Here is a 24,726-nt window from a genome sequence, read left to right as displayed (position 1 = left end):
GTACAGCCAAACTGAGGGCCTATTCTTATCCCCAGCTCCCAGGGGGAAAAAAAGCTGTTTACGCCACCAGAATCCATATTCTGGTGGCCTAAACTGCAAATACAATTGGGCGATGAATCTCTGACACCATCAAATATCTCGTATATAAGCCTTAAGTGAAGCTCATATTCACCATCTTCACAGATGGAGTGAAGTGTTCTAGCTGCGTAGTGCATATAGTGCATTGTAAAGAAATTATAATCTTACCTCTTTATTTGGCACAGTATTGACAAAATACTTACTGAATTCCAGCAATTCATTGGAAAATTGCCAATTAGAGTTTCATCCATGTTTTTCAGGAACTCGTCCTTGAACAACAGTGAATTCTCAATTTTACGGAACTCAGTTTAACAGACTTTGGAAATAACTGACATTTTCTGTTTCATTAAAATGTAGTTATATGTATTTTGTGCATGCTCATGTCAGCTGACATAAGTGCATTTGGATTTAACAGGCTTTCAACATTAATGAACATCCTTTCCCCCATTAGTCTATTAAATCGAGGGTTCGCTTTGGTGCCCATGAGATGCTGCATTTTTTCCTTCATCTATCACAGGGGTGTCCAAACTTTTTGGCAGGAGGGCCACATCACCTCTCTGACACTGTGTCGGGGGCCAGGAAAAAAAAGAATTAATTTGCATTTAAAATTTGAATAAATTTACATACATGAATTTATTAGAGATGGAACATATATGAATGAATGAAGGTCTTGCAGTAGCTCAAGGCCTATAAAAGGCCTTGCACAAAGCAAGGCCAGCCTTTCCTTCACTGCCACTGCTGCATCACAGACGTGAAACAGCAAGTAGTGGAGGGAACCCTGGTCCCACAGCTCAGGTGAGAGGTCAAACAGTTGTCCTCGTGCTGAGAGCAGTTATCGGGCCAGCAAGGGCTGCAGCAAGTCTTTGGAGGGCCAGAGGCTCATTGGAGACTGGAGGCTCCCCAAGGGCCTGATTGGGAGCCCTGAGGGCCACAAGTGGCCCCCGGGCCAGTATTTGGGCACCCCTGAGATTCTATCACAAAGGGAATATACCAGGGAGTGGCTTATTAGCAAACGGGAAGGAGAGAGAGAGGTTCCTTCTTGCCTAACTATAAATGCAATTTAATATAACAATATGCTTAATAATACTAATAGCAAGTATTATTGCAACTATAAAGAGAAAGTCCTTATAAGATCTTTAGAAAGCTGAGGAAGGTTAGAGCTCTATATAGATTCAGAAAATCTGATGGAAATGATAGCTGTATTCCATTGTAATGCATAAACTGCACACGTCTACTCTGGAATCATTGAAAGGATATTGAGCACCCTGCTTTACTGTACTATTTTTATATAGGCACTTTTCTGATTAGAGCTGCATGGTAAAGTCCTTAACGGATATGTCCCAGTTCAAGGACTTATGAGGCCTGCAGGCTTTTTGGATTCTGAAGAGATTACTGCACATTTTCTATGCTTTACAAGGACTTCTTAAAGTCTTATCAGATCATCCAAATTTAAAGTTTAATGCAAGTACAAATCTCCAAGAACTTTTGCAAGATTTGAACTCCTCATGACTCCTTCAGTCTCTGTGGATGTACTGTACTACCTCCTTTTAGCTGGTCAAGTATAGGCAGTAGTGGGCAGTTTGCCTTGTTGACACTTATATACAGCCAATGTCCCCTCTAATTTTCATGGAAGCATGTGGAGCCAGTGGTGTTTCTGAGTGGGGCAAGGGGTGCAAATGCCCCAGGTGCCAGGCTTGGGGGGTGACGTCGTGGCACAATCCACTCCCCCGGCAGCACCCACCTCATGGCACTCAGTTGGTACACTGATATCAGCACACTGATCTGAGAGTTACCGCCTAAGGGCCAGCCCCAGAGATGTTCTGAGAGCCACGGAAGCCGCATGCAGCCTCCCTGGCCCTGAGAACTTCTGAAGGTCAAAAATAATCACTTCTGGTTTTTGACTGAATGTCAATTTTCGACCTCCAGAAGGCCTTACAAGGCTCTTTGGAGAGCAGGAGAGGCCGCTCACAGCCTTCCCGGCAACCCTAAGAGCGTGCCCCAGGTGGGGCAGTGGTCAGGAACACCACCATGTGGAGAAACAATGGCTCCACTGTGGGGGCAGCTCTGGAGCATTTAGCAATGACACAATCATCATAACCAAGCTCTGGAGCACTGAGAGGGAAGCTGTGCAGGGCTTGAATGTGAGCTGCACTGCCATGCAGCTTTCAAAGAAGGCTGTATACAGTCCCATCTTTATAAGAAATCTTCCTTTTTCCCCCCAGTTGCCTTTGAGTGGCCTATGAGCACTGCTAATTTGTAACTTGGTGTACCAGGCTTAACCAGAACAAGGGTCCTGAGGAACTTTGAGACTAGTGCCATGTTTGCAGAGCAGCAGCCATGTGCTTCCTTCTTGAGTTGCCTATCTACTGCTCATTCACTGTGGATAGAAGTGGGAGAGCCTTAGGCGGAAGAAATGTACAATTATTTTTTAGGAAGTTAAAGGTGGTATGATAGATTCATCATTCACAGTGTGCATACTCACCCTATTGTCTTTCACTGTTGTTCACTGTTTTCTGTATTGCTTGAAAAACCTTTTGAATAGAAGTAATGATAGGAGGAAAGGAATTTGTATCATGGAGAATGATGCCTCTATAATATTACTTTCAGCTTTCTGAAAAACAATGGTCTGTCTTCAGCTTATACAGGTAGAGCGGGGATCTTGAAAGAATAAGGTGCTTTCCACTGCTCCCTCTAGTCCTCCTCCTTGTAATGATTGAAGCAAAGGGGCTTCACTGTCACAAGATCCATGGTGCATCTGATCTCTCACTCACAATCAGGCAATATAAGTTTGTTGTTGAGTAAAGGAAGTGCACTATAGAAAGAGAAAGAGTGTTCTCTCTCATAACGGGGCTCCAGTATGGTAGTGGTTCTCAGCTGTGACCTCCTGTTTAAGAAGGGTTGTGCATTAGGTCAGTGTTTCACTTTTTAAATTTTTATATATTTATTACAAATATGGGGCAGGGAAACGGGATAAAGGTTACACAGGTTACAAAGGTTACACAGGGATGGGGTTACAAAGGTTACACAGCAGGATATTGCCCACTGGGTCACAAAATGCATTTAAAACAAAATTTATGCAACAGGTTAAAAACTAAAAGCAAACTTATCCATATAAATCATCACCACATACATCGATGAGATACTTAATTCAATCTACTTAATCAGTAATATTTATCCAATACTATCTATCCAATCATAAAACAGTTTCCAATATCCTCTTATTTTATCTAAATCAGGTCAGTGTTTCTCAAACTTTTTAGCATTTGGACCCACTTTTTAGAATGACAATCTGTCGGGACCCATTGGAAGTGATGTCATAGCTGGAAGTGACATCATCAAGCAGGAAAATTTTTAACAATCCTAGGGTGCAATCCTATCCACACTTACCCAGGAGTAAGCCCCATTGACTATCATTGTTAAAAGTATATACATTAAAAGTATACTGTTAAAAGTACAGATCTGCAACATATTCTGAAATGCAGTCACATACTATCAAGTCTAATATATTAAAAATAAAATATTGACATGAATGGAGGTCTACCTGAAATTGGCTCGCAATCCGTTTAGTGTGTCCAGACCCACAGTTTGAGAAACACTGCATTAGGTTTAAGGAGTGGGTCACGAAAAGAACATTTTTGTGCCTCACCAAAGTTTATTTTTATGTGGAAAGTAACTACAATCCTGAGTACAAAACTGAACAAGTAGAGGGGGGGAAGGGAAGAGAAGATGCTATGGGGAATAAACACCTTTCCCAGAATTGCAACTCTGATCTGATTTTCTCACCCCCATTCCACATGGCTATATTTACATTTGAAAAAAACCATAGGAGCCCTGATCACAGAACTCATGAAATTGTATCTACTTTTGAGGGGATGGAGACAGAATGTATTTTGCTGCTGACAGTGGCTTAAAAACAGCTGCAAAAGACTCTAATATTGATAGCATCCAGGGAAAATTATTCCTCCTTTTCAAGCTTCCTGACAAATCTTGGCTGAGGAAGTTGAGGGTTTTGCCTGCTGCTACAGGACACATTGAAACAATGCAATTAACAAGAAACAGAACAATTAATGATACCGTGCATTTTGGGTCTGGAATTGCTCTGTTTGCCTAAAGTATGCATGAGGAAAATTGCTCTATAGAATTATGTTGAAATATTACTTTGTTAAAGATGATTGATTGGTATGATTACCAAATTAATTGTTAATTAATTGTTAATTAATTGTTTTTAAGTTATGTTTTCAAAGTCTGTTTTCAAGCCTCAGGGCAACAGGGATAGAGCAACAGTATAAATCCAGAAAGAGTCACAGGTCTGAAAAAGTTGACAGTCCCTGTGTTACTGGAATTAGGGTTTTGGAGAAACTGAAAGAAATTATTTGCTGTTGCTTGTCGGTATCAATGACTTGTTTGGCATGTCATGGAAATCTCAGAAATAGAGAACAAAGGAACCATCATCTGAACACAGAACCAAGTGGCATTGCTGCATGTTTATGGATCAGATATAGCCATATATCTGGACACTAAGGGTGGGTGAAGAGCGGATGGAGGGTGGTCCCGGGGTCAGGTGGGCAGGGAGCAGGAGTCGAGGCTGGGACCTGGCTGGTATGCTTGATCCCAACCCCATTTCCTCAGCAGTGCAGAGCAGCTTCAAGCTGCTCCGCTTTCCTCTTGGGGCAAGTCCGAGAAGACCCATTGGGGCTGTGGTGGCTTACCTCGGGGAAAGGAGAAGCGTTTCCCCTTGCCTCCAGCTGAGCTACTTCAGGCTCCTTCTGGCCTGCCTGTTCCAGCACAACATGGGATTATGCTGCACATTAAAATCATGCAAAATTCTTGACTGTTGGTGGTAAAAGAATGTTTTGCGTTCATTTATGCTTGTGTGGCTGGATGCCCAATAGGAAGACAAGCTTTTCAATTTCACCTTTTCAGTCTTAGTTGCATGAGAAAAATGCCATTCTAATGGTCATGTGGGTTATCTTTTCCTGGGCTGTACCATTTCAGGTTACACTGTGGATGTCACTTGCTCTTCAAGTGACTTGTTCTACAAAAACTTCCTGTGCATGCAAACTTAGCAAGCTGGGGTGAGAATGGTATGGTCAAAATGGTATGGTCCAGCAACAGCTACAGCACTTGATTTGTTTCCATGGTATCCATTAACACATAGTCCTTCGCACAGAACTCTCATCTTCATGGACTTAGTGATGGGGTAGGAGTCCTTGTTCAAGTGAATCAACAGCATCTGGAAAATGGAACCTTCTCACAGTACAAAGCCAGTCTTTTTTCAAGTTCCCTGTCTTTTGTCTCTTACATTATACATTCCATTTCTGTCAAGACATTAAGTGTCTTTTCATGTTAACCCATGGGAAAACAATTGTTGGCTAAGTGCAGAATATTCTTGTCTACTTGTTGATTCCAGAGGCATTCATACCCGTAGCCTAGCTTCCATAGTTGCTGTCACTACCAGGAATCTGGCAGGCACACACTCAGAGAATACAACTTTTTTTGATAACTTTGGTAGTATCTACTGTATGGCCAAATGGATAGAGAAGCAATGGAGACCACAGAAAAGATCATGTGGGGACAAATACAGGACTGTTTCAATCTGTCTTAACAGTATTTGACACACATATCACAAAATAATTTGGGCTTTTGAAGCAAGCACCACATTTGATGATGATGATGAATATTTATATACTGCTTTTCCACAAGAGTAGATCACAAAGTGGTTTATGTAGTAAAATAAATCAATAAATGTATTTTATAGTTGCATGCATGCTCCTTGAAGATCAGGGTCCTGCTGTTGAAAGAACTGGGTTTGTGCTGTGAGGAGGTTCCATTTTTCCAGACAGGAAGAGCTGAGGGATAGTGCTGATTTACTTGGACAAGGAGTTGGCAGGACTTCTACCCCTACTCAAGTCACACCAGTGTTATTGTATTTCTCTGGGGAAACATAGAGCTGGGAAAGTAATTTGGTGTCACTTTTTAGAATGGCCATTCCATAATACTGTCAGGCAGAAATTATTTCTGACTGGCACATTTAAAGTAAAGTACACAATGTTTCCTTCTCCTTGCCAATTTGGTAGCTGCGCTCTGTCACACACTGAAATTGAGAGTCAATTTTGCGCCAGTGTTGTCTGCTAAACCCCCCCCCCCCAAGGAAAAACCTAATAAGGATCTCTCCCCAACCTGCTATTCAGAAGTGGTTTTTGAACAAGTTCCATTAATTTTTATAGGATTTAACTATGGGCAATCTGGAAATAAAGGGAAATTGATTTGGTCCTAGCATTATGAATTCAACCTGAGGAATGTAGCCAGGATCCTATGGAATGTAAGACCATCCACTTTCCTGCTTGACCCTTGCCCAGCATGGGCCGAGCATGGGTGGTGGTGGACAGGTCGATGAAAGTGTCGACCCAATGTGCAGCGGCAGTAAAGAAGGCCAATTCTATGCTTGGGATCATTAGAAAAGGTATTGAGAACAAAACTGCTAATATTATAATGCTGTTGTACAAATCGATGGTAAGGCCACACCTGGAGTATTGTGTCCAGTTCTGGTCGCCACATCTCAAAAAGGACATAGTGGAAATGGAAAAGGTGCAAAAGAGCAACTAAGATTACTGGGCTGGGGCACCTTCCTTATGAGGAAAGGCTATGGCATTTGGGCCTCTTCAGCCTAGAAAAGAGGCGCCTGAGGGGGGACATGATTGAGACATACAAAATTATGCATCGGAAGGATAAAGTGGATAGAGAGATGCTCTTTACACTCTCACATAACACCAGAACCAGGGGACATCCACTAAAATTGAGTGTTGGGAGAGTTAGGACAGACAAAAGAAAATATTTCTTTTCTTGGCGTGTGGTTGGTCTGTGGAACTCCTTGCCACAGGATGTGGTGATGGCATCTGGCCTGGATGCCTTTAAAAGGGGATTGGACAAGTTTCTGGAGGAAAAATCCATTATGGGTTACAAGCCATGACATGTATGTGCAACCTCCTGATTTTAGAAATGGGCTATGTCAGATGCAAGGGAGGGCACCAGAATGAGATCTCTTGTTATCTGGTGTGCTCCCTGGGGCATTTGGTGGGCCGCTGTGAGATACAGGAAGCTGGACTAGATGGGCCTATGCCTGATCCAGTGGGGCTGTTCTTACGTTCAGCATGGTTTATTAGATTGGCCCATGGCAGTGACTGACTGAGTAGCTAGGGAGGGTACATAATTTGTCTTTGGGGAACAGAATGTTGCCACCAGCACTGAGTTTGGCAGTAGGTCACTTCTTCCTCAAAAATAAATAAATAAATAAATAAATAAATAAATTCCTCCCTAGATTCTACCATAATGGAAAATTTCCAGCCAATCTCTTACCTCCCATTTCTGAGCAAGGTAGTTGAGTGGGTGGAGGTGTCTCAGCTCCAGAGTTTCCTAGATGAGACTGATTATGTGGACCCCTTTCAGTTCGGCTTTAGGCCTGACTTGGGACAAAAACAGCTTTGGTCACCCTGCTGGATTATCTATGCCAGGGATTAGATAGGGGAAATGTTGGTTCTGCTGGATTTGTCAGCAGCATTTGTCAACATCAACCATGGTGTCTTTCTGGGTTGGCTGGCTGGGTTGGGACTTGGAACATTTTACAGTGGTTCCAGCCCTTCCTGGCCAACATATTCCAGAAGGTAGTATTGGTGGACTTTTGTTTGGCACCCTAGCTTTTGGTTTGTGGGGTATTATAAGGATCCATCTTCTCCCCTGTGTTGTTTAACAGCTATATAAAACCACTGGGGGAGATCACGCGGGATTTTGGAGTTGGGTGTCAGCAATACGCTGATGACACCCAGCTTTATCTCTCCATATCACATAATGCTAAGACAGTGAATATTCTAGCGTTATGAAAAGGAGGGCCTGCTCTGTGGCTGTATTACAGTGGGAAACTTCCAGCTAAGCTATGAACGGCACCGTCTCTATTAACTTTTCAGCAAGGTTTAACACCCTGTTGATTTCTTCTGACTTTTCTCCTTTAACTTTTCTGTTAGTTTCTCTTTCTTTTATCCTTATGCACTGCTATTGTTTTAATTGTATTTAATGCTATTTTTTTCATAATACAATATTTATTGTTTTGTTTTTATTTAATGTGTTATTAGTAGCCTTGGGGGCTACTAGTTCCCCTGGGGGCTGGGGATAAGAATAGGCCCTCAGTTTGGCTGTACTTGTCGTAAGAGGCGACTAAACAGCCACCGGGTAGATGGGACTCGTCAGCCTGGGAAGGCAGCTCATCTGACAGAAGGAAAACTCTGATCCCAAACCTCCACTGCCTTGTGGCTACATCCAGTTATGGAAAAGGCTTCAGGAGTCAACCTCGAGGCAAAATCCGGAGCCGGAGTCCCTGAGGCAGTTCATGGCTGAACACAGTCACGTTTGGCAACTCCTGCGACGCCGCTGGAACCAACCGTATTGGCCTCTGCCTTTCCATTGGACCATTTTGGCGACGTGGAGAGGGGGGATTTGCTGCATGGGTAACAGCCTATCCTCCATACCTTCTTTACCCAGGCTTCGCGCACTGGAGAGGGCACTCTGTTCCAGAACCACCATTCAGAGCGTGACACCATAGTCTTCCAAGACTGAAGGATGCCAACAATAGTAGCCTTATGCACCTTCAATGTAAAAGGGAAAAAAAGCAGAATAGAAATGTCTTTAAATAAATATACAACTATAAGGATTCTGAGGCCAACAGGGCACTGGCCTGGTATCTGCTGAACAATATATTTCCCCAGAGTGGGAACTGATGCTTACCAAATTTTAGATCAGTGTCTGAAAACTTCTTAGCTTCTTTTATTTTGGATGAGGTTTGTTCTATTTAAGCAGTGTTCCATGCAACCATCTGATCTGCTCTGTTTCCTGAGGCAACAAGTATTCAGTTGTTAAGGATTTGTTTTCTAGACAAGACAAAACAAAAAAATTCTACTTGTTTTTGAACTTTCAGTTATGAAATGTTAAAACATTCAAATGCTAATGCAGATCTCCAGCCTGGCATTTTTCAGAATTTAAGTGGGTATTACTTCAGGCAACTTTAATCTGACACGTGCATGTCACACCTTCTGGAAAGAAAGGTTGTTGTAACCTTCAAAGCGCGTTTGAAAAAACACTTGTTTTTATATTTATTTGCTATTTATTTATTGATTGATTTGCTATTATTTCTGAATTTGTGTAAAACTCATATAAAACAATTGTGTACAATGATGTCATTTTTTGCGTATGTGGCTAAAATGGTTGTGGTGTGTTTGCTGTTCTAACAGGTATATATTTTGCCCCAGTGGCTGACAATTTGCAAGATTTTAAAGACTATATTGAAAACCTTCCTTTGATTGATGACCCAGAAATATTTGGAATGCATGAAAATGCCAATTTAGCTTTCCAGGTTTGTGAACTTATAGTTAAAATACGTTCTAAGTTAATTTTAAGGTAATTAAGTTAATTACAATTACAAGTTATAATTACAAGTTCGAAGTTAATTACAATAAGTGAGATATACTTTGTAGTTTAAAGAGGGAATTTAATGTAATGGTCTTAGTTTATTGATCAGGAATAACAAGCTGGGATTGCTAAGCAATCTACCTATGGCAACTGAAGATGTATTCATGCTTCAAAATAGTATAGAGAGAATTCTCAATCATTTCAAGCTGTTTACTATCCAGTTGCATTTTAAGAAATTGCTCTATGATTTATGTTAAAGCTGGTGTTCATTAATATCAATAGTATCCTTAGGAGTTCATGGGCTAATGGGCTTTAAAATTCTTCTTAGGGGGAGAGCAACTTTAAAGTGACAACCACTCATATCAAATGCGTTTATGTATGCCAAGTATTATGTTATTTCTGAAGCAAAAAACTCAAGCAGTTTTTAAAGTCCTTTATTGAAAGTCATGCTAATAGATATGTGTAGTTATTACTCTCAAGAGGGGTTAGATTTTCTTTAACCTTAAATGGAGGTTAGGTTATTAGTATTCTGTTAGTTGTACAGAAACCCCAGTTGATTTCAAAACTACATGTTTAGTTGGCTGTTTCCAAACCTGCCCCATGATCTTGCCCCAGAGAACTTGCAAATTAACAAACAGATCCAGTGACCTGGGCTGGGCTTATACAATGGGAGATACTTATGTATTGGATGAGTAGCCCCTGTTCCTAACTAGACTTGCTCAGTCTAACATTTGGATAAATAGTGTTCCACAATAGCTACACAGATATAATTGCTTCACCATATGCTGTGGCATAGATTTTCTTAGAGTGGGCAGAACTGTGGAGGGGTGACAACTGAGGACAATCCCCCCCCCCACACACAGGCACTAATAATAAAATTTTACCATTGTTTCTGGCAGACTCTGAGAGTTTAAGGCTTTAACAGCCCAATCCTAGGTATGTCTATTCAGAAGTAAGTCCCATTAGAGTCAATGGAGCTTACTCCCAAGAAAGTGTGAATAGAATTGGGGTGAAAGTCATCTAATTCTGCAACTCCATGCATAATTGCAAGTATCAAGCACGTGGTTGCTTAATCAGATTGGCTGTCTGATGTGGTAAAGCAATAAATTTGGCTCAAAAATTTCAGTAATCACTAATGCTACTACTACCAATAAGGCATTTTTGCTTAAACGAACTATTTTGTATGAAAACACACATAACGTTGCTGGCTACCAAAGCAAAATTCCCAATGCATTCTGTATTTTTAAATGTTATCAAACTAACAGCCCAATCCTAAGCTTCCTGGCGCCTGGAGGAACAGCAGTGCCAAAATGGCTGTGTTCTGTGAGTGCCAGGAAGCTGCTGGAGGTCTCCAGTGGTGAAAGGAACATTCATCCACTTCCCCTGAGTAAGGCTGCAGGCCCTACAATGGGATTTTATCAAGTCTGCGCCGGCTCTTTTGTGCAGATCTGGTGGAGGCCACCTCCGACAGTTCCACCCCGCTCCCTGGCTAGTTCCTCCCCCTGCCCCAAAAGCTTGCACCACTGCCTGACGGTCTTACCTTCCTCCGGGTGGCAGCCTTCCGGCGCAGGACCCAGCACCAACTGGCGCTGGTCTGGCGCCAGCACTCCTTCCTCCAAGGATGCTGTAAAAGTGCTTTATGACATGTTTACGATATCTGGCTCTGAAACTCAGCGCCGACACTAAGGGCCATTTGGATTGGGCCCCAAGTTTCATCTTATGTATGGAGCTTACCTCTTTTCTTCCTTTCCAAAGCCAATAAGAAAGGACTACATTTAAAAGATAGGTCCTATCAGAAGACCTGTTCTTGTTTTTAAAAAAGATGCAGTAATGTATGTTTGCCCTTATTATAGTAGAGACAAATGTAGGGGAACAAAAGAATCTAAGGTTTTGAATGTCATTGTACTGTACAATTATTTCATGTAGAATAATTTATCTAGTATTGCCCAAAATAAAATGAGCACCTTCTCCTGATAAAGGAGTGAAATAATTATGATTAAAATGTAAGTAATCTATTTTGAACATACATATCTTAAAAATTTTCATGTTCCATAATGTTGAAAGCATCAATTTCCTGTACTTTTCTCACTTCTTTATTACAGCGCAAAGAAACCCATACCTTAATCAATATAATACTTGAAGTACAGCCACGATCAACTGCCCAAGGATCAGGGAAAAGCAATGATGAGATTGTTCATGAGCTAGCTAGCTCAATCCTACATAAAATTCCTGGTATGGAAGCACTGCTAACATGTTTTTCTTGATATCACTGCTAATATATAGTTTTCCATGATTCCATGATTAGGAAATATTAGAATTATATTAAATCCATTTCTAAACTTATAACATTGTGTAAACTATTAGTCTTCAGCTGGTGACAAGGTTTGTTGTACCATGGAAGCACTACTGTTTTCTTGTTTGGGGTTTGCTTAATAAAGAGAGATTTGGTGAGGAAAGTGAAGTGGTCGAAAGGGAGAAAGACCTCCCAGCATGTTCCACTTTCCCCTGTTTATTTGAAGCAGGTTAAGTGTGGAGGAAGGAAGCAGCTCCAGACTTCCAAGGAAGCAGGGCAGGCTCCAAATCACTGTGCCTTGCCTTCCTTGCCTATACCCAACAAAGAGAAGCTGGGCAAGGACGCAGCAGCAGTGGTACAATTGGGCTGCCTCAGGCAGTGCCCAAGCTTTAGTCAGCTTGCAGGTGTGTGTGTATATATACATACAGTAATACCTCCAATAATGCCACTTCCTTTATCGCTGTTTCATTACTCTTTGTCAGAGGCACTCCTCATCCTCAGCTGATTGACAGCTACTGCAACTTGTGACAGCAGTGTATTCTAGCGATTCAGTGCTGGTTTCCTGCCTTATCATCAGGTATACCCTAGTGCAGTGGTTCTCACACATTTAGCACTGGGACCCACTTTTTAGAATGAGCATCTCTCAGGAGCCGCCAGAAGTGATGTCATAACTGGAAGCGACATCATTAAGCAGGAACATTTTAACAATCCTAGGCTACAATCCTACCCACACTTACCCAGGAGTAAGTTTCATTGACTATCATTGTTAACAGAATATACATAGTAACTTGCTGAAAGTATTTTTTTAAATAACAATATTTATATACCGCTTTTCTACAAAAAGTTCACAAAGCAGTTTACAGAAAAAAATCAAATAACTAATGGCTCCCTGTCCCTAAAGGGCTCACAATCTAAAAAGATACAACACCAGCAGACAGCCACTAGAAAAGACACTGCTGGGCTGAGTTACTCTCCCTCTGCTAAATAAAAGAGGAGCACCCACTTGAAAAAGTGCCTCTTAAGCAGTTAGTAGGGGTACAGGTCTGTAACATTTTCCCAAATGCAGTCACATACCATGGTAGCATCAAGTCTAGTATATTAAAAATAAAATATTGAAATGAATGTGGACCCACCTGAAATTGGCTCGCAACCCACCTAGTGGGTCCCGACCCACAGTTTGAGAAACACTGCGCCTAGTGACTTTGGCGAAAATCTAATATACACTTTCCTGGAACACAATGGGACTTACTTCTCTCAATAGGCATACACAGGGTGTTTAGTATAAATGGCAGCATCCATGGCACCTTTCCCTTCTCCCTCAAGGGGGCAAAGGATTATAGTGCTGACTAGAGGGGCTGTGTTTGTTGTCTCGAAGTAGGCTTCCCTCCCTCTCCTCTCACACCTCCAGATCCCAACCAGATTCACAGAGCAAAAGATCAAGCAAAACTTGCTTTCTCTGCTGTCTCTCCTATTCATCACAACCAAGGGGACTGAGACAACTGTCCTTTACAACTGAAAACAAGGGGAGGACGGCTCTGGCTCTGCTGAGACATAGTCAAGGGTGCCATCTCACCTCCTCTGAGGCTCCAGACTCACGAATATTGAAAACCACATGAGTTTTGCATCTTATGTTCAGAACCCCCTGGGGAATTTGGAATTCATTGATTAAAAAGTGAAAGAGGTACTTGGCTTATTCTGTGGGAAAACACTCACAGATAAGGAAACTCCCATGCATTTTGCATTGAAACGGCAGTTATTCTTTCCTTGACATATGCCTATTTCCATGTGGGTTTCTGTACCTCAGTCTGCATCCTGTACAGTTTTGGAGGGTTTGGGGTTTACAGCTATTTATGCCCTCCCTCCCCCCATGGCAGATCCATACACAGATTGCTATTTCTGGATTGTAAAAGCCTAATTGAAATAAACTCAATTTCCTTTAGAGCTGGAGCATTGGAACGCAACTGAATCCCATGTTCATAGACCAGTGGAATTATATTTGCATAGCTTTCAAATGAAGTCAGAGGAGTTTCAGGATTGTTTAGTGAGGATCCAGAAGAGTATCTGAGTATATTCACATTTCACATCCCTTTGATCACATTGTTGTGGCATAAAATATTCCTTGTGCTGAAGGTATTTTATATGCATCAGGCTTTAGCTTTTTACAAAGCAGACTCAAAGTAATGTTGTGGAGGATGTTCTAGTAGTTAATATTGTTTGGAAAACAGTGGAGATTCTTTTAATGGAACAAAGGATGTGTTTTTGTTCCTTTGATACCCTCTCATGTAAATTGTGTTCTACCTAGGTCAGTCTTCTAAACGATGATGACAGTGAAAATCCATTTAAAATTTCAGTATTCTCCAGCACACATCATTATGCAGCTAAAACACAAACAAGTCAGGATAGATTACTTACATGCAGTCCTGTTTTTCTGAACTATAAAGACTATGTAAAATCTTTAAAGACTATTAGTAAAGACTAATACACATAATGTATTTCAAGTTTTCATGGCTTGCAGGCCACTTGGTTAGATGCAGATTTAACTGGGGATATTTGAGTTCCATCAAAATAAAGGGACTTTTTTCCAAGCAAAAGCAGCATCTGCAGTGGAGGGGCCTGTGATCCTTCCTATCTTACTTTTGTTTTAGGATCAAACTATGCATCACAAGCAATGAATACTTTGTTTTTCTATTTGTTCATTTACTTCTTTACAGGAAACAGCAGTCAGACTGAGACCTTCCACAGACTGGATTTGCAGAAAGGAGCTTTAACCTTACCACATCACAGTCCAGATCCAACTCCTACCCAGGGGTACTACATTTCAAGGGAGAAAAAGCTTCTTTTGGCCCAATGGAAATTCTTTTTGCTTTACAAGTAGAAGTTGTGGGAAGGTGCAGTCTGGACTGGGATTGTGGCAACGACCTTGGCTTGAAGGTTCTCCCCACCACCACTATAGTCTTTAACTGCTGGAATCCCAATCCCATTCATTTTTTCCTGTTGGTGGAGGAGGGCATCCAGAGTGGGTTTATCCCCTTTCAGTAGCACAAGAGGAAGAATAATCGCTAAAGTAAATTGTTCTACAGCACCTGTTCCTCTCGAGTAACATGTGCCATCCCTGGGCCAGTTGAGGAGCAACAGTCTCCTCTCCGGTCTCCTCAGCAACACTCAAAAAAGCCACTTGCAACCAGCTCTTAGACTTCTCCACCTGGGAACAATGAGGCACAACATGCACAGGACAGAGTGAAAAAAAATGGCAAGTCATGCTTTTCCTGATCATGAATTAATCAACCACAGACATGCTCACCCTAGGAAACTTTAGTATATTGGTATAGTCCCATGGGCAAGGTTCTACTTAAAAGAGCTAAAATTGCTATTCCCTCCATACCAGGATGTCATAGTCCATTGACAACATACTGGGATAGCCTTCCTTCCCAGCTGCTGACTTTCCTACTGGGGAAGCTGGGGTACGAGTCTTAAGTCCTCTCCCATAACAGATTCATCCCATGCACTCTGCAAATATACACACACTTCTGGAGTTGAGATAAAAAGCAATTTTGCTTGGCCTCCAACCCAGCTAATCACATTTTTAGTCCTACTGAACCTAGTTAGCTGCAACTTTACTCAAATGCCAATGCTTTCAAAAGGATGTATTTATGACTAAGTTTAGCTGGACTTGTAACCTGAGACATAGAGCCGATCTCTCTCTGTGCCCTAACAAGGGGCATCCTAAACCAGTGCTAACCAAACAGATCAAGTCCTGCATCACATTTATCTAGGAAGACCAACTCTTTACAGTTCTAAATGGCATTACACCATAAGCCAGTCACTGTATCTCAGCCTCACCTACCTCACAGGGATGTTGTGAAGACAAAAGGAGGGACTATGTACACTACTATGAGTTTCCTTGGAGGAAGTGTGGTATAAAAATGTGGAAGGCAAATAAATAAAATTCCATCAGAACCACTGCCACCTATGGAGTTTTTCATACCAGCACCCGTCACAGAAATGTGCAGGATGGCCACATGGTCTTATATGACAAACTGGATACATTTGCCTTGGCAGAGGTCAACTTCAGCAGGAGAGTACTACAGAAATTCCTTCCAACAGTGTCTGCCACCCAGGTTTTTGGGAACTTGGCTTTCCTCCTGAACAATAGGTAAAAATACAAGCAGGTTTTTCTAACTGATTTAAACAACATTTGTGTTGCAGAGAAGCTTGATATGGAAGCTGCCACAGAAACACTTTTTGAGAAGGACGACAAAGGGCGTCTGAACTCCCTTACAACAGTACTTGGGCAAGAAGTGGATCGTTTTAACGGCCTTCTCAGATTGTTACGGGTATAGCCAACATTCCGTTTTTGTCTTGGCAAGCATGAATCTTGATGTTATCGATTTGCTGTGGTCGTATTTAGGAGCCACTGCTGTAGGAAGAAGCTTAATTTTGCTCCAAATGGTATCAGGGTAAAAAAAAAAAAAGACGTTCTGAGGAGCTTCTGATTTCATTATAGTACAAGACCACTGGTGGATGAGTCAGAAAAGCTCTGAAGGGATTGCTGGACAATATGGTCGATACGTCAGGCCCAGCACTGCTTTAAACTTGCGCCTTTAGCAAATAGAATGCTACGGGACATAAGAAATTATTGTTACTATTATTATTAACAGTATTTATATCCTACTTTTCAACTAAAAGTTCACAAAGCAGTTTACAGAGAAAATCAAATAACTAATTGCAAATGTGCATGATATCTAGATTCCAGGGTCCTACAATCTGCATATCCTATTGAAATATTTAGGAAGGACTCTTAACTTAGGTCAGGTTGACTGGTGAACCTTAGAAGATTTCACTTCAGATTGGTTGCATATTACAATCACTCAAAGGGCACTTTTCCTGCCCCAGCATGGCACATGAGTGACGTTCATGTGAGGCAGTGAATCAAAGTCATACCTTTGGTCCCCTCCTTCTAATGATAATCTAATCCACTCCAAACCCATTATAGTCTAATAGCCCTATCCTATCTCCCCTCCCCAGTGGTGCAACCTCACCAAAAATAGGCATGCTGTATCGAGTGGGGGAGATTAGTGGGCTTCGGAGGGGAAAGGGAATGGGCAGCCCAATCCTGAGCTGCCCAGAACTCAGGGCTACCATGGCGCCAAAATGGCTACTGCAGCATCCAGCGCTCCCCTGGCAGCTGCTGCCACTTCCTCCGGAGAAGGGGTCTTTTGTCCCCTTCCCCATGTGAGGAAAGTAGCCCCACAATGGGACTACTCAATTCTGCGCCTGCTATTGAGTGGGCGCAGAGCAACAGAGTTCCGTGTCACGTCAAGAGGCTCAACACAGGGCTCTGAATCCCGCTCCCTTCCCCCACCACGAGTCCTCCACGCCCTCCACCCATTTCCCCCTTTCCCAGAATGCTGCCTCCCTCCATACCCCCACTGACCTCTCTGCCTCCAGACGGTCTAGGTGACTGCCAAGCGGCAGACCACCAGCCTCCCACTGGCACTGGCCCAGCGTGGGCTTGCGCTGGGCTAGCTCCAATACTGGGCCGGTGCAAAGCCCTGCAAACGTGCCTTACAGCACATTTGCGACAATGCACACCACAGTAAACTGTCATGCAGAGCTCAGGATTGGGCTCTTAAATGCTGTTACACCTTCCTAAGTCTACCACTTCCATAATGGGTCTCCTTAGACCTGCACCAGCAATTTTTCTGATGCAAGTGAGGAGAGAACAGTGTTAGGGAGGCTGCCCACAGAGGGGATAGAATCCAACATGTGCCATTGCCATCCTCCACTGGCCCACCCCTTTTTGCAGCATCCCTTTCCCCCTCTCCACCCAGTTGTGCCCTGCATCGTTCTGCCCTTCCCCACCTCCTTCCCCCAGTCTCCCATGCTGGCTTACCTACTCCGGTAGATGGCCAGAGCCCTAACGCGTGTGAGAAGGCTGCAGCCTTCTTGCTGGTGCTCAGGCAGTGCACTATCCAGTGCACTGCCAGAGGACAGTTTAGGGGCACTTTGCAGCCATCACTACTAGCAGAACACACATTCCATTGGCAGTAGGGCCCAGTAGGCTTGGGCCCTAAATTACATGGTCTTTATAATGCACGTGCACTACAACTGAGCTATGGGCTCTCCCCAATTCTCCAATGTCACCAGAAATCTGACCTGAATTTTAAAGATTCTGAATGTTAGAACTGCATTTCTCTGGAAGACTTTGATAAATTCACTTTGCTCTGCAGAGGTAGATTAACATGAGGATTCAGCATATCAGATTTTGAGTCAAGGTGATATTGACAGTTTGAAGTGTCAGCAAGGTAGTACACTTGTTCCTTAAATATTTGGAGAAATGACAACCTTATAAAAAACCTTGCTTAATAGTTTGCTTAGTTAGGAAATCAAAGCCCCATTGATTTCAATAGGAATGAGTTGTAACTAGCTAAACTGAGGTTGTGCAGCTCATGGAAAGAAAAAGGAAGTTCTTCAAATATTTAGAATATAATATACTCCTCTTTTAATTTAATTTGTAAGGGTTTATGTAAAATAGGCAGGATAGGCATTTTAATCACTTGTTAGGAATGGTAACCAGAGTAGGCTGCAGGCAGAGGGGAGTAATATCTAGTAGTTAGCTTTCATGCACCTCCCCATCTTCTCTTTCACTGGATCAGCAGCTGAATGGGGGAAAACTAGTAGAACTATCCACTGCCACCATTCCAGACTAAGAAAACCAGACGGGGGGGGGGGGATAGTTGGGGGGAAAAATCACCCCTTCCCATAGAGCTCAGAAACCTGTGGTTCTTATCAAATTTTAGTAGTGCCTATTAGCAATCAGATGTGACAACCCACTGAATTATCTAGGAACATGGACTAGATCGATGAAGAGTCACAATATTACCAGTTTATTAAAACCCAAAAGAAAAAGGAATTAAGTAAATGGGGGAAATGGGGTTTAAAAAAAGTACAACATGCAGATGGATGGAATGCCTGAACCTGACTGATTAGATGCAAAGAGAAAGCTTGACCAAATTAGGTGCAGTAACTAGTACACCAGGCAGTGGGGATCCTGGATGTTACTCAGTAGCAAAGCAGACAAACCCCAACACTTCTGTAAACCAGTGAAGTTTACAGGTTGACTTGGAGCAAAAAGAGCAAACAAAACAGAATGAATTCCTTAAATGCATCTAGCTAGGAAGACAGTCCCTTTGCTCGCAACTTACATTTTCCCTAGGAATTCTGGTTCCTGCATTTAAGTATAAGTATTGGCAACCTTCAGTCTCGAAAGACTATGGTATCGCGCTCTGAAAGGTGGTTCTGGCACAGCGTCTAGTGTGGCTGAAAAGGCCAATCCGGGAGTGACAATCCCTTCCACACCGGGAGCAAGTGCAGTCTGTCCCTGGTCTGTCTCCCTGGCTTCCTGCATTTACTGGAGAGTAAATAGTATGCCTTTCACAAACCTGGATTCGGCAGAAACACTCACGAGCACCCTTGTACTTGAAAGTAAGTAACGTACCTAGGTTTGGTGGTGTCATAGAGTTACTGGATTGCAGAGTGGCACCCACCTGGTCATTCCATCCAACACCTTTACCTAGGCAGATGGGTTTGGCTGCCTAGTTAGTAGGTGAATTGAGGCTAGGTTTCTCCAGACAAGAAGAATGGACAGTTCTACAGAGGCTGAGCACATGACAGTCTGAGAAGGTCATCTGTAAACAGAAGACAAAGGCTACTGCAGGAGCATGTCTCAGCACTGAAGCTTCTGGGGTGATTAGAAGTGTCCAAAATTAAGGAAAAATAGGCAAAAGTGTGGGGGAAAGAGGGCATTTATCACATAACTGATAAATAAAATTGAGGTAAGAGCCTCTTAGGGCGCAATCCTAAGTCCTGGTTTTTGGTGGGGTCCCATAGCAGCTGAGCAGAACCTCCAATTCTGGAGGTAACCAATTCTGGTTACCATTCCTAACACAGGTGATAGAAGGATCAGATAACTAACTGCCTCAAGCCCTGAGGCTTTTCAAAATCAGAATTACCCTGCAAAGAGTTCCTGCAGTTTGCAGGCATGTGTAAATACAGGAAGATTAATGTTGGAGCATCTTTTTTCAGGTTATGTGTAAATAAGTAAAAATAAAATATTTATTTCTAGATTTTTTAAAAGTCTTATAAAAGTTGGTTTCCAATAAAGCAGTGGTTTTCAACCACTGTGCCACGGCACACTGGTGTGCCATGGGGCCAGAGAAGTAGTCAGCAGCCACGTGTGCATGAGAAGCGGAACCTCACACGGCAGTAGAAGAAAAAGGAACAGCCCGAAAAAGGGCTTTGAGGCTCCTTCTGTTGCTCCTGCCTTCCCCGCGCGTGCTGATTGGCCAGCCAGAGAAGCCTGGAGGAGCTCTTGGAAGAGCAGCACTCCAGGCAGGCGAGCAGGTGGGAACTGTGAAGGGAGTGAGAGTGAAGTGAGCCAGAAGGTGGGAGGCAGGTACAGAGCAAGTGAACCCCAAAGTGACCCTCCCTGCATTGCCTCCACTGACAAGGCACTTTTGGGCTTTTACAGTCAAGACATTGGGCCACAATCCAATCCACACTTACTTAGAAGTAAGCCCCATTGACTATAATGGGACTTACTTCTGAGTAGACATACAGAGGCTTGGGCTCTTGGTTACACTCTTTTTCTCGAATACATGAGCAAGTCATTGACACTTCTCTCTTCTCTTTCCCCCCACCCCTCCCCTCCCACACACACATTCTCCCCAATCTCATAATTGCAGTTAACACCTTTCTTACTGCCCCTCCCCTGGCTCTTCCCCATCTTCCAAAGTCCAGTATCAGTTGCCTCGCATTCTCTCTCTCTCTCTCTCTCTCTTCTCCCCATCCCAGCTGGATCCTGCACTTGTCACATGTCCTCACTACCCCTCACCCCGCGATCTCCAGTATGTGCTCAGTCTGTCCTCTCTTTGCCAACAGTTTCTGGCACTTCTGATAACAATTTGATCACCCTGCTTCAAAACATTATTCCTCCTTTCAAGAAACCACATACACTTCCCTCTCCAAGCTTCTTGTGAATTTCTTTAATTTTCATGTAATGATCCAACTATATTAGTTATATCAATTAAATTAATTGTAACATAATAATTTAATGTAATTAAAAACTAGTAGTGTTTACTAGGCAACTTTAGTGCCTTGTCAGTGTGTCGTGAGCTGAAAAAGGTTGAAAAGGGCTACGATAGAGTGTCATTTTAAAAAGTGGGTCCCAGTACTAAAAAGTTTGGAAACCACTGCAAACAACCAAAAAGGCAGGTGCAAAGAACAAAGCAGCAACCTCCTTATACTCAGTGCAGCTTGTTGCAAAGGGCTCTAGTAATATTGCTCACAAATTGAGTCAGGCCTTTTGTTCCTGTTTCAGGCATGCCAATAAAATGATATCAGCCTGTTTGGTGAAAGAAACAAATAGGTCATAAATGCAGTCCTGTGCCATGAAATGCCCAAGGTGATACCCACTGCTGCCCCTCACTATCTAGCGCTCCCTTGCTCTCACTATCCCATTTCAAAAAGCAGCCCTGCTTCCCTCTCTCCCTGCCTCTCCTGTGTTCAGCCTTCCAAAGAGAATTTCATCCAGCCCCCCTGTTCCTTGAATCAGCCTTTGTTTGATTCATTTCACTTTTCTAGCAACCCCTTTTCACTTGCAACTTGGATAATGCAACATGCAAGTCATTTCCACCTCCTTGTTCCAAGGACTACAGTTTGAACTTTGAGCAGGATATAACTGTGGCTACAGAAATCGTTACCGGCTGCTACGTTTTCCTACAGTGGATGTATTAGGGAAATGTTTGTTTTCTTAGAAAGCAATGCTGTTTTCATGACATTCTCTGCAACTGCAAGGGCCACAATATAGTGTGGGGTTTTTGTCTTTGGCATGGCAGCATACAGCTTTTTAATTATGATCAATCTTAATTTAAATCATAGCTGAAAATGCCCCCTAACTGTGCAGGCCGAAGGTGACAAAACAGGAAAACAGCTCTACAAATATCTCACTGTTTTTACAGGCATATAATTTTACTGACAGGGAATTTTCACCCTTGTTTCTTAGCCCATTTGGCTGTGTCATGTTTGATTACAGATAATTTCTGATATTGGTCAGGAGAGTTTTACAGCTGCTTTAATTTGCTTAAAGCATTTTTATTTTGAGATGAGAAACAAAAATGATGGTTCTTATGCCTCTTCTACAAAGTTAATTGGCATTATGCCCATGTGTTTGCCTTTTCAGATATGTATTCTCTTTTTTAATGGGTCTTTATGTAAAAGTAGCTGGGATAGTGCTGGATGTCCAAGGTAGTTATCTGAAGAAGACTTCCTTCAAATGCAATTTTGTGGAATCCCGTGGAATTTACTTGCAAATAAATGTGTTTAGATTGGGGTGTAAGAGAGCAGGTGCCAATATCCCAGTTTTACCTGTCAAATGGAGGGGGAATGGTGGTGTGAGGATTGTTTATTGGTGTAAGTAGTGCAACCCATAAGGAACACTTTCCATTCTAGTGGGAGCCTAGATACAATGATACTAATCTCCTGCAATGATTTTCTATATTTGAAAGATTTTAGAGAGACTTAGGAGTATGTTTGGTTTTCCGTATTATTGTATCTAGCCGCCAACGCTGGGCAGATAGGTAGACTTGAGCTCTGCATTGGAAAGACTGGTAGATCTGGGATCCAAAGACTATTTTGGCTATTGCCACTTTCCCCCTGCCTGTTTTGTCCCCCATTCTGCCCACTCCATTGCTACCCTTCCACTCTGTTTCACCCCCTCCCTCTTTGGGAAGGGGCCCAAAAGAAATTTGTACCCCCTGATGATAAGATTCCTCTCAGAGGCCCTGCCCATGCATATGTATTAAAGACCCACAGAAAACAGTTGGGTGGCACTAAGTTGCTGGGCTGGGAATAGGTGGAAGATGAGCAACTGCGCAGTCTCCCAGTGCATCCCATGAATAAGAAAGGTCATGTTCAGTTCTCCAGGATGTTTGCTACCTAATCAAAGCTCTTCACTCAAAGATTTGGGGGCAGTCTGACTAGCTGTGTGTGCTGCTCTTTAAAGACATGCACTGCAGTGCTGATGTGGCTCTGCTCTGCTCTCCCCACTTTACGGGAGACAGTAGCTCTTTAGAGTCAGGAACGAGAGAAAGTCATTGGATCGACATAGTTGAGCTACTACTTTTTTAATGGCAAAAGTGAAACATACCACTTTTAACTTTCAGACCTCTCTAGAAACGCTCAACAAAGCCATTGCAGGTTTTGTGGTGATGTCAGAAGAAATGGAGAGGGTGTACCACAGCTTTCTAAACAACCAAGTTCCAGCCCTGTGGGCCAATGCAGCTTACCCATCGCTGAAACCTTTGGGAGGATGGGTGAAAGACCTTGTGCTAAGGACAGCCTTTGTAGATGTAAGTATAAATGCTGTTCATTAAGGGATATCATAAATGGATGCTTCAGCTCTACAGGCAGCTGACATTTGAGCGGAAAGGACAGGGGGATATGGTTTAGAAAGTGAATAGAGAACTGAGCTCAACTTCACTTTTGGGAGAGGGCCACATCCTCTCCCCCTTCCCAGGCCAGATCTGCCAACATGAGGCAACACGGACTTGTGCCAGCAGTGTAGCAAGTGAGGGTCCAAGTTGCCCCCATGCAGCAGCTGAGACTTACCCCAGGGCAAGGAAACAAATATTCCCTTACTTTGTGGAGTCTGCCAGCATTCCGACAGCCATCATAGGACGCCTATCATAGGAGCCTGAGCTGGCACCACTGCATCGGTGTGGGGGTGGTTGGATAGGATTGGGTTGTCCGAGCTGAAACCAGGGTTTAAGAGTTTGTGCAAACTGCCATATTTTTCAGCAGCCAGAGCTACCTCAAGTCTTGTTCTTGTGGTGGGCCAAAGCAAGAAAATTTTAGGAAACAATATATGCGTTTTGTATATAACTCTAAGAATGTTCACAGTAGGAAACATTTTTGCAATATTTGCAGCTACTGCAGCTTGCCACTGTACTGCCTTTATCTTGAGAGCAACCTTATCCATGAGTGCAACCCAGGCCAGCAGTCTCTACATCCAAGGTGGGGCTGGAGGGAGAAGAGGAAGGAGTTGAGGCAGGGCAACTGCATGTAGTTGTACTGCCAGTGGGTTCAGCAGGCTGATCAAAACGTGTTGGTGGGCTGGATGTGGCCTGTGGGCCATAGTTGGGAACACTGTTTTAATTCAGAGGCTTCATGGAAGTTAGCTGGAGGAACGCTTTACAGGAAGAGAAAGAGGTGGCAATATGGGGTGCTCTGTGATGGAGTTCCCAGCTTGGGGGAGGGGGGAGAAGAGTCATTTAAAGAAGCAGGAGATGTTCAGGTGGCCAAAGGTGTTAGACATGGAGCAGTAAAGGTCACAGCTGGGTATCTGAAGAACAAGAGAGCAGGAAACCAGACAATATAAAAATGTGCATGCTAGACAGGGGAGTAATAGGAAAGATTTAGCCTTCTGCATTGATTGGAACTTGGCTTCTATCTCTCCCTAAGTTCGTAAGTGTCTGGTATGACTCACAGCAAACCAACCAACCAGGGAACCATTCTTCCTTCACACTTTGCAGCATGAAGCCAACATTTCCCAACTTGGCATTCTCTTTAATATAAAGAAGACAGCAACAATATTATTAAGCAGTCAGTTAATGTTTCAGGGAAAACATTACCCTGAAATGTAAAGGGCTTCCTATATGGAAACTTATCTTCACACATGCATTTGTTGTTGCCATCTGGGGCTGCACTGGCATCCAATTTTGAAAATTTCAGTCCTCTAATGTAGTTATGCAGTTTTATTGCAACTATAAGCTGCTGGTACTCTATAGGAGCAAAATGAGTGTACCCGAGTTGAAGCAAATACCCTGATCTAGCCACAGTAA

General features: G+C 42.9%; 1 protein-coding gene across 1 annotated transcript in view; it reads left to right on the top strand.

The window, feature by feature from the left end:
* The window catches only part of DNAH6 (dynein axonemal heavy chain 6), a 192,545-nt gene that overhangs the window by 162,617 nt on the left and 5,202 nt on the right, over positions 1 to 24,726 (top strand). The window contains exons 70-73 of the mRNA XM_066618431.1: positions 9,357 to 9,478; positions 11,637 to 11,766; positions 16,034 to 16,161; positions 23,050 to 23,235. Coding sequence (XP_066474528.1) covers positions 9,357 to 9,478; positions 11,637 to 11,766; positions 16,034 to 16,161; positions 23,050 to 23,235 — 566 coding nt within the window. The remainder of the gene's footprint in view (positions 1 to 9,356; positions 9,479 to 11,636; positions 11,767 to 16,033; positions 16,162 to 23,049; positions 23,236 to 24,726) is intronic.

The sequence above is a fragment of the Tiliqua scincoides genome, chromosome 2 (genome assembly GCF_035046505.1).
Source record: "Tiliqua scincoides isolate rTilSci1 chromosome 2, rTilSci1.hap2, whole genome shotgun sequence".
NCBI classification, from domain to species: Eukaryota; Metazoa; Chordata; class Lepidosauria; order Squamata; family Scincidae; genus Tiliqua; species Tiliqua scincoides.
This window is presented reverse-complemented; position numbering and strand designations above follow the sequence as displayed.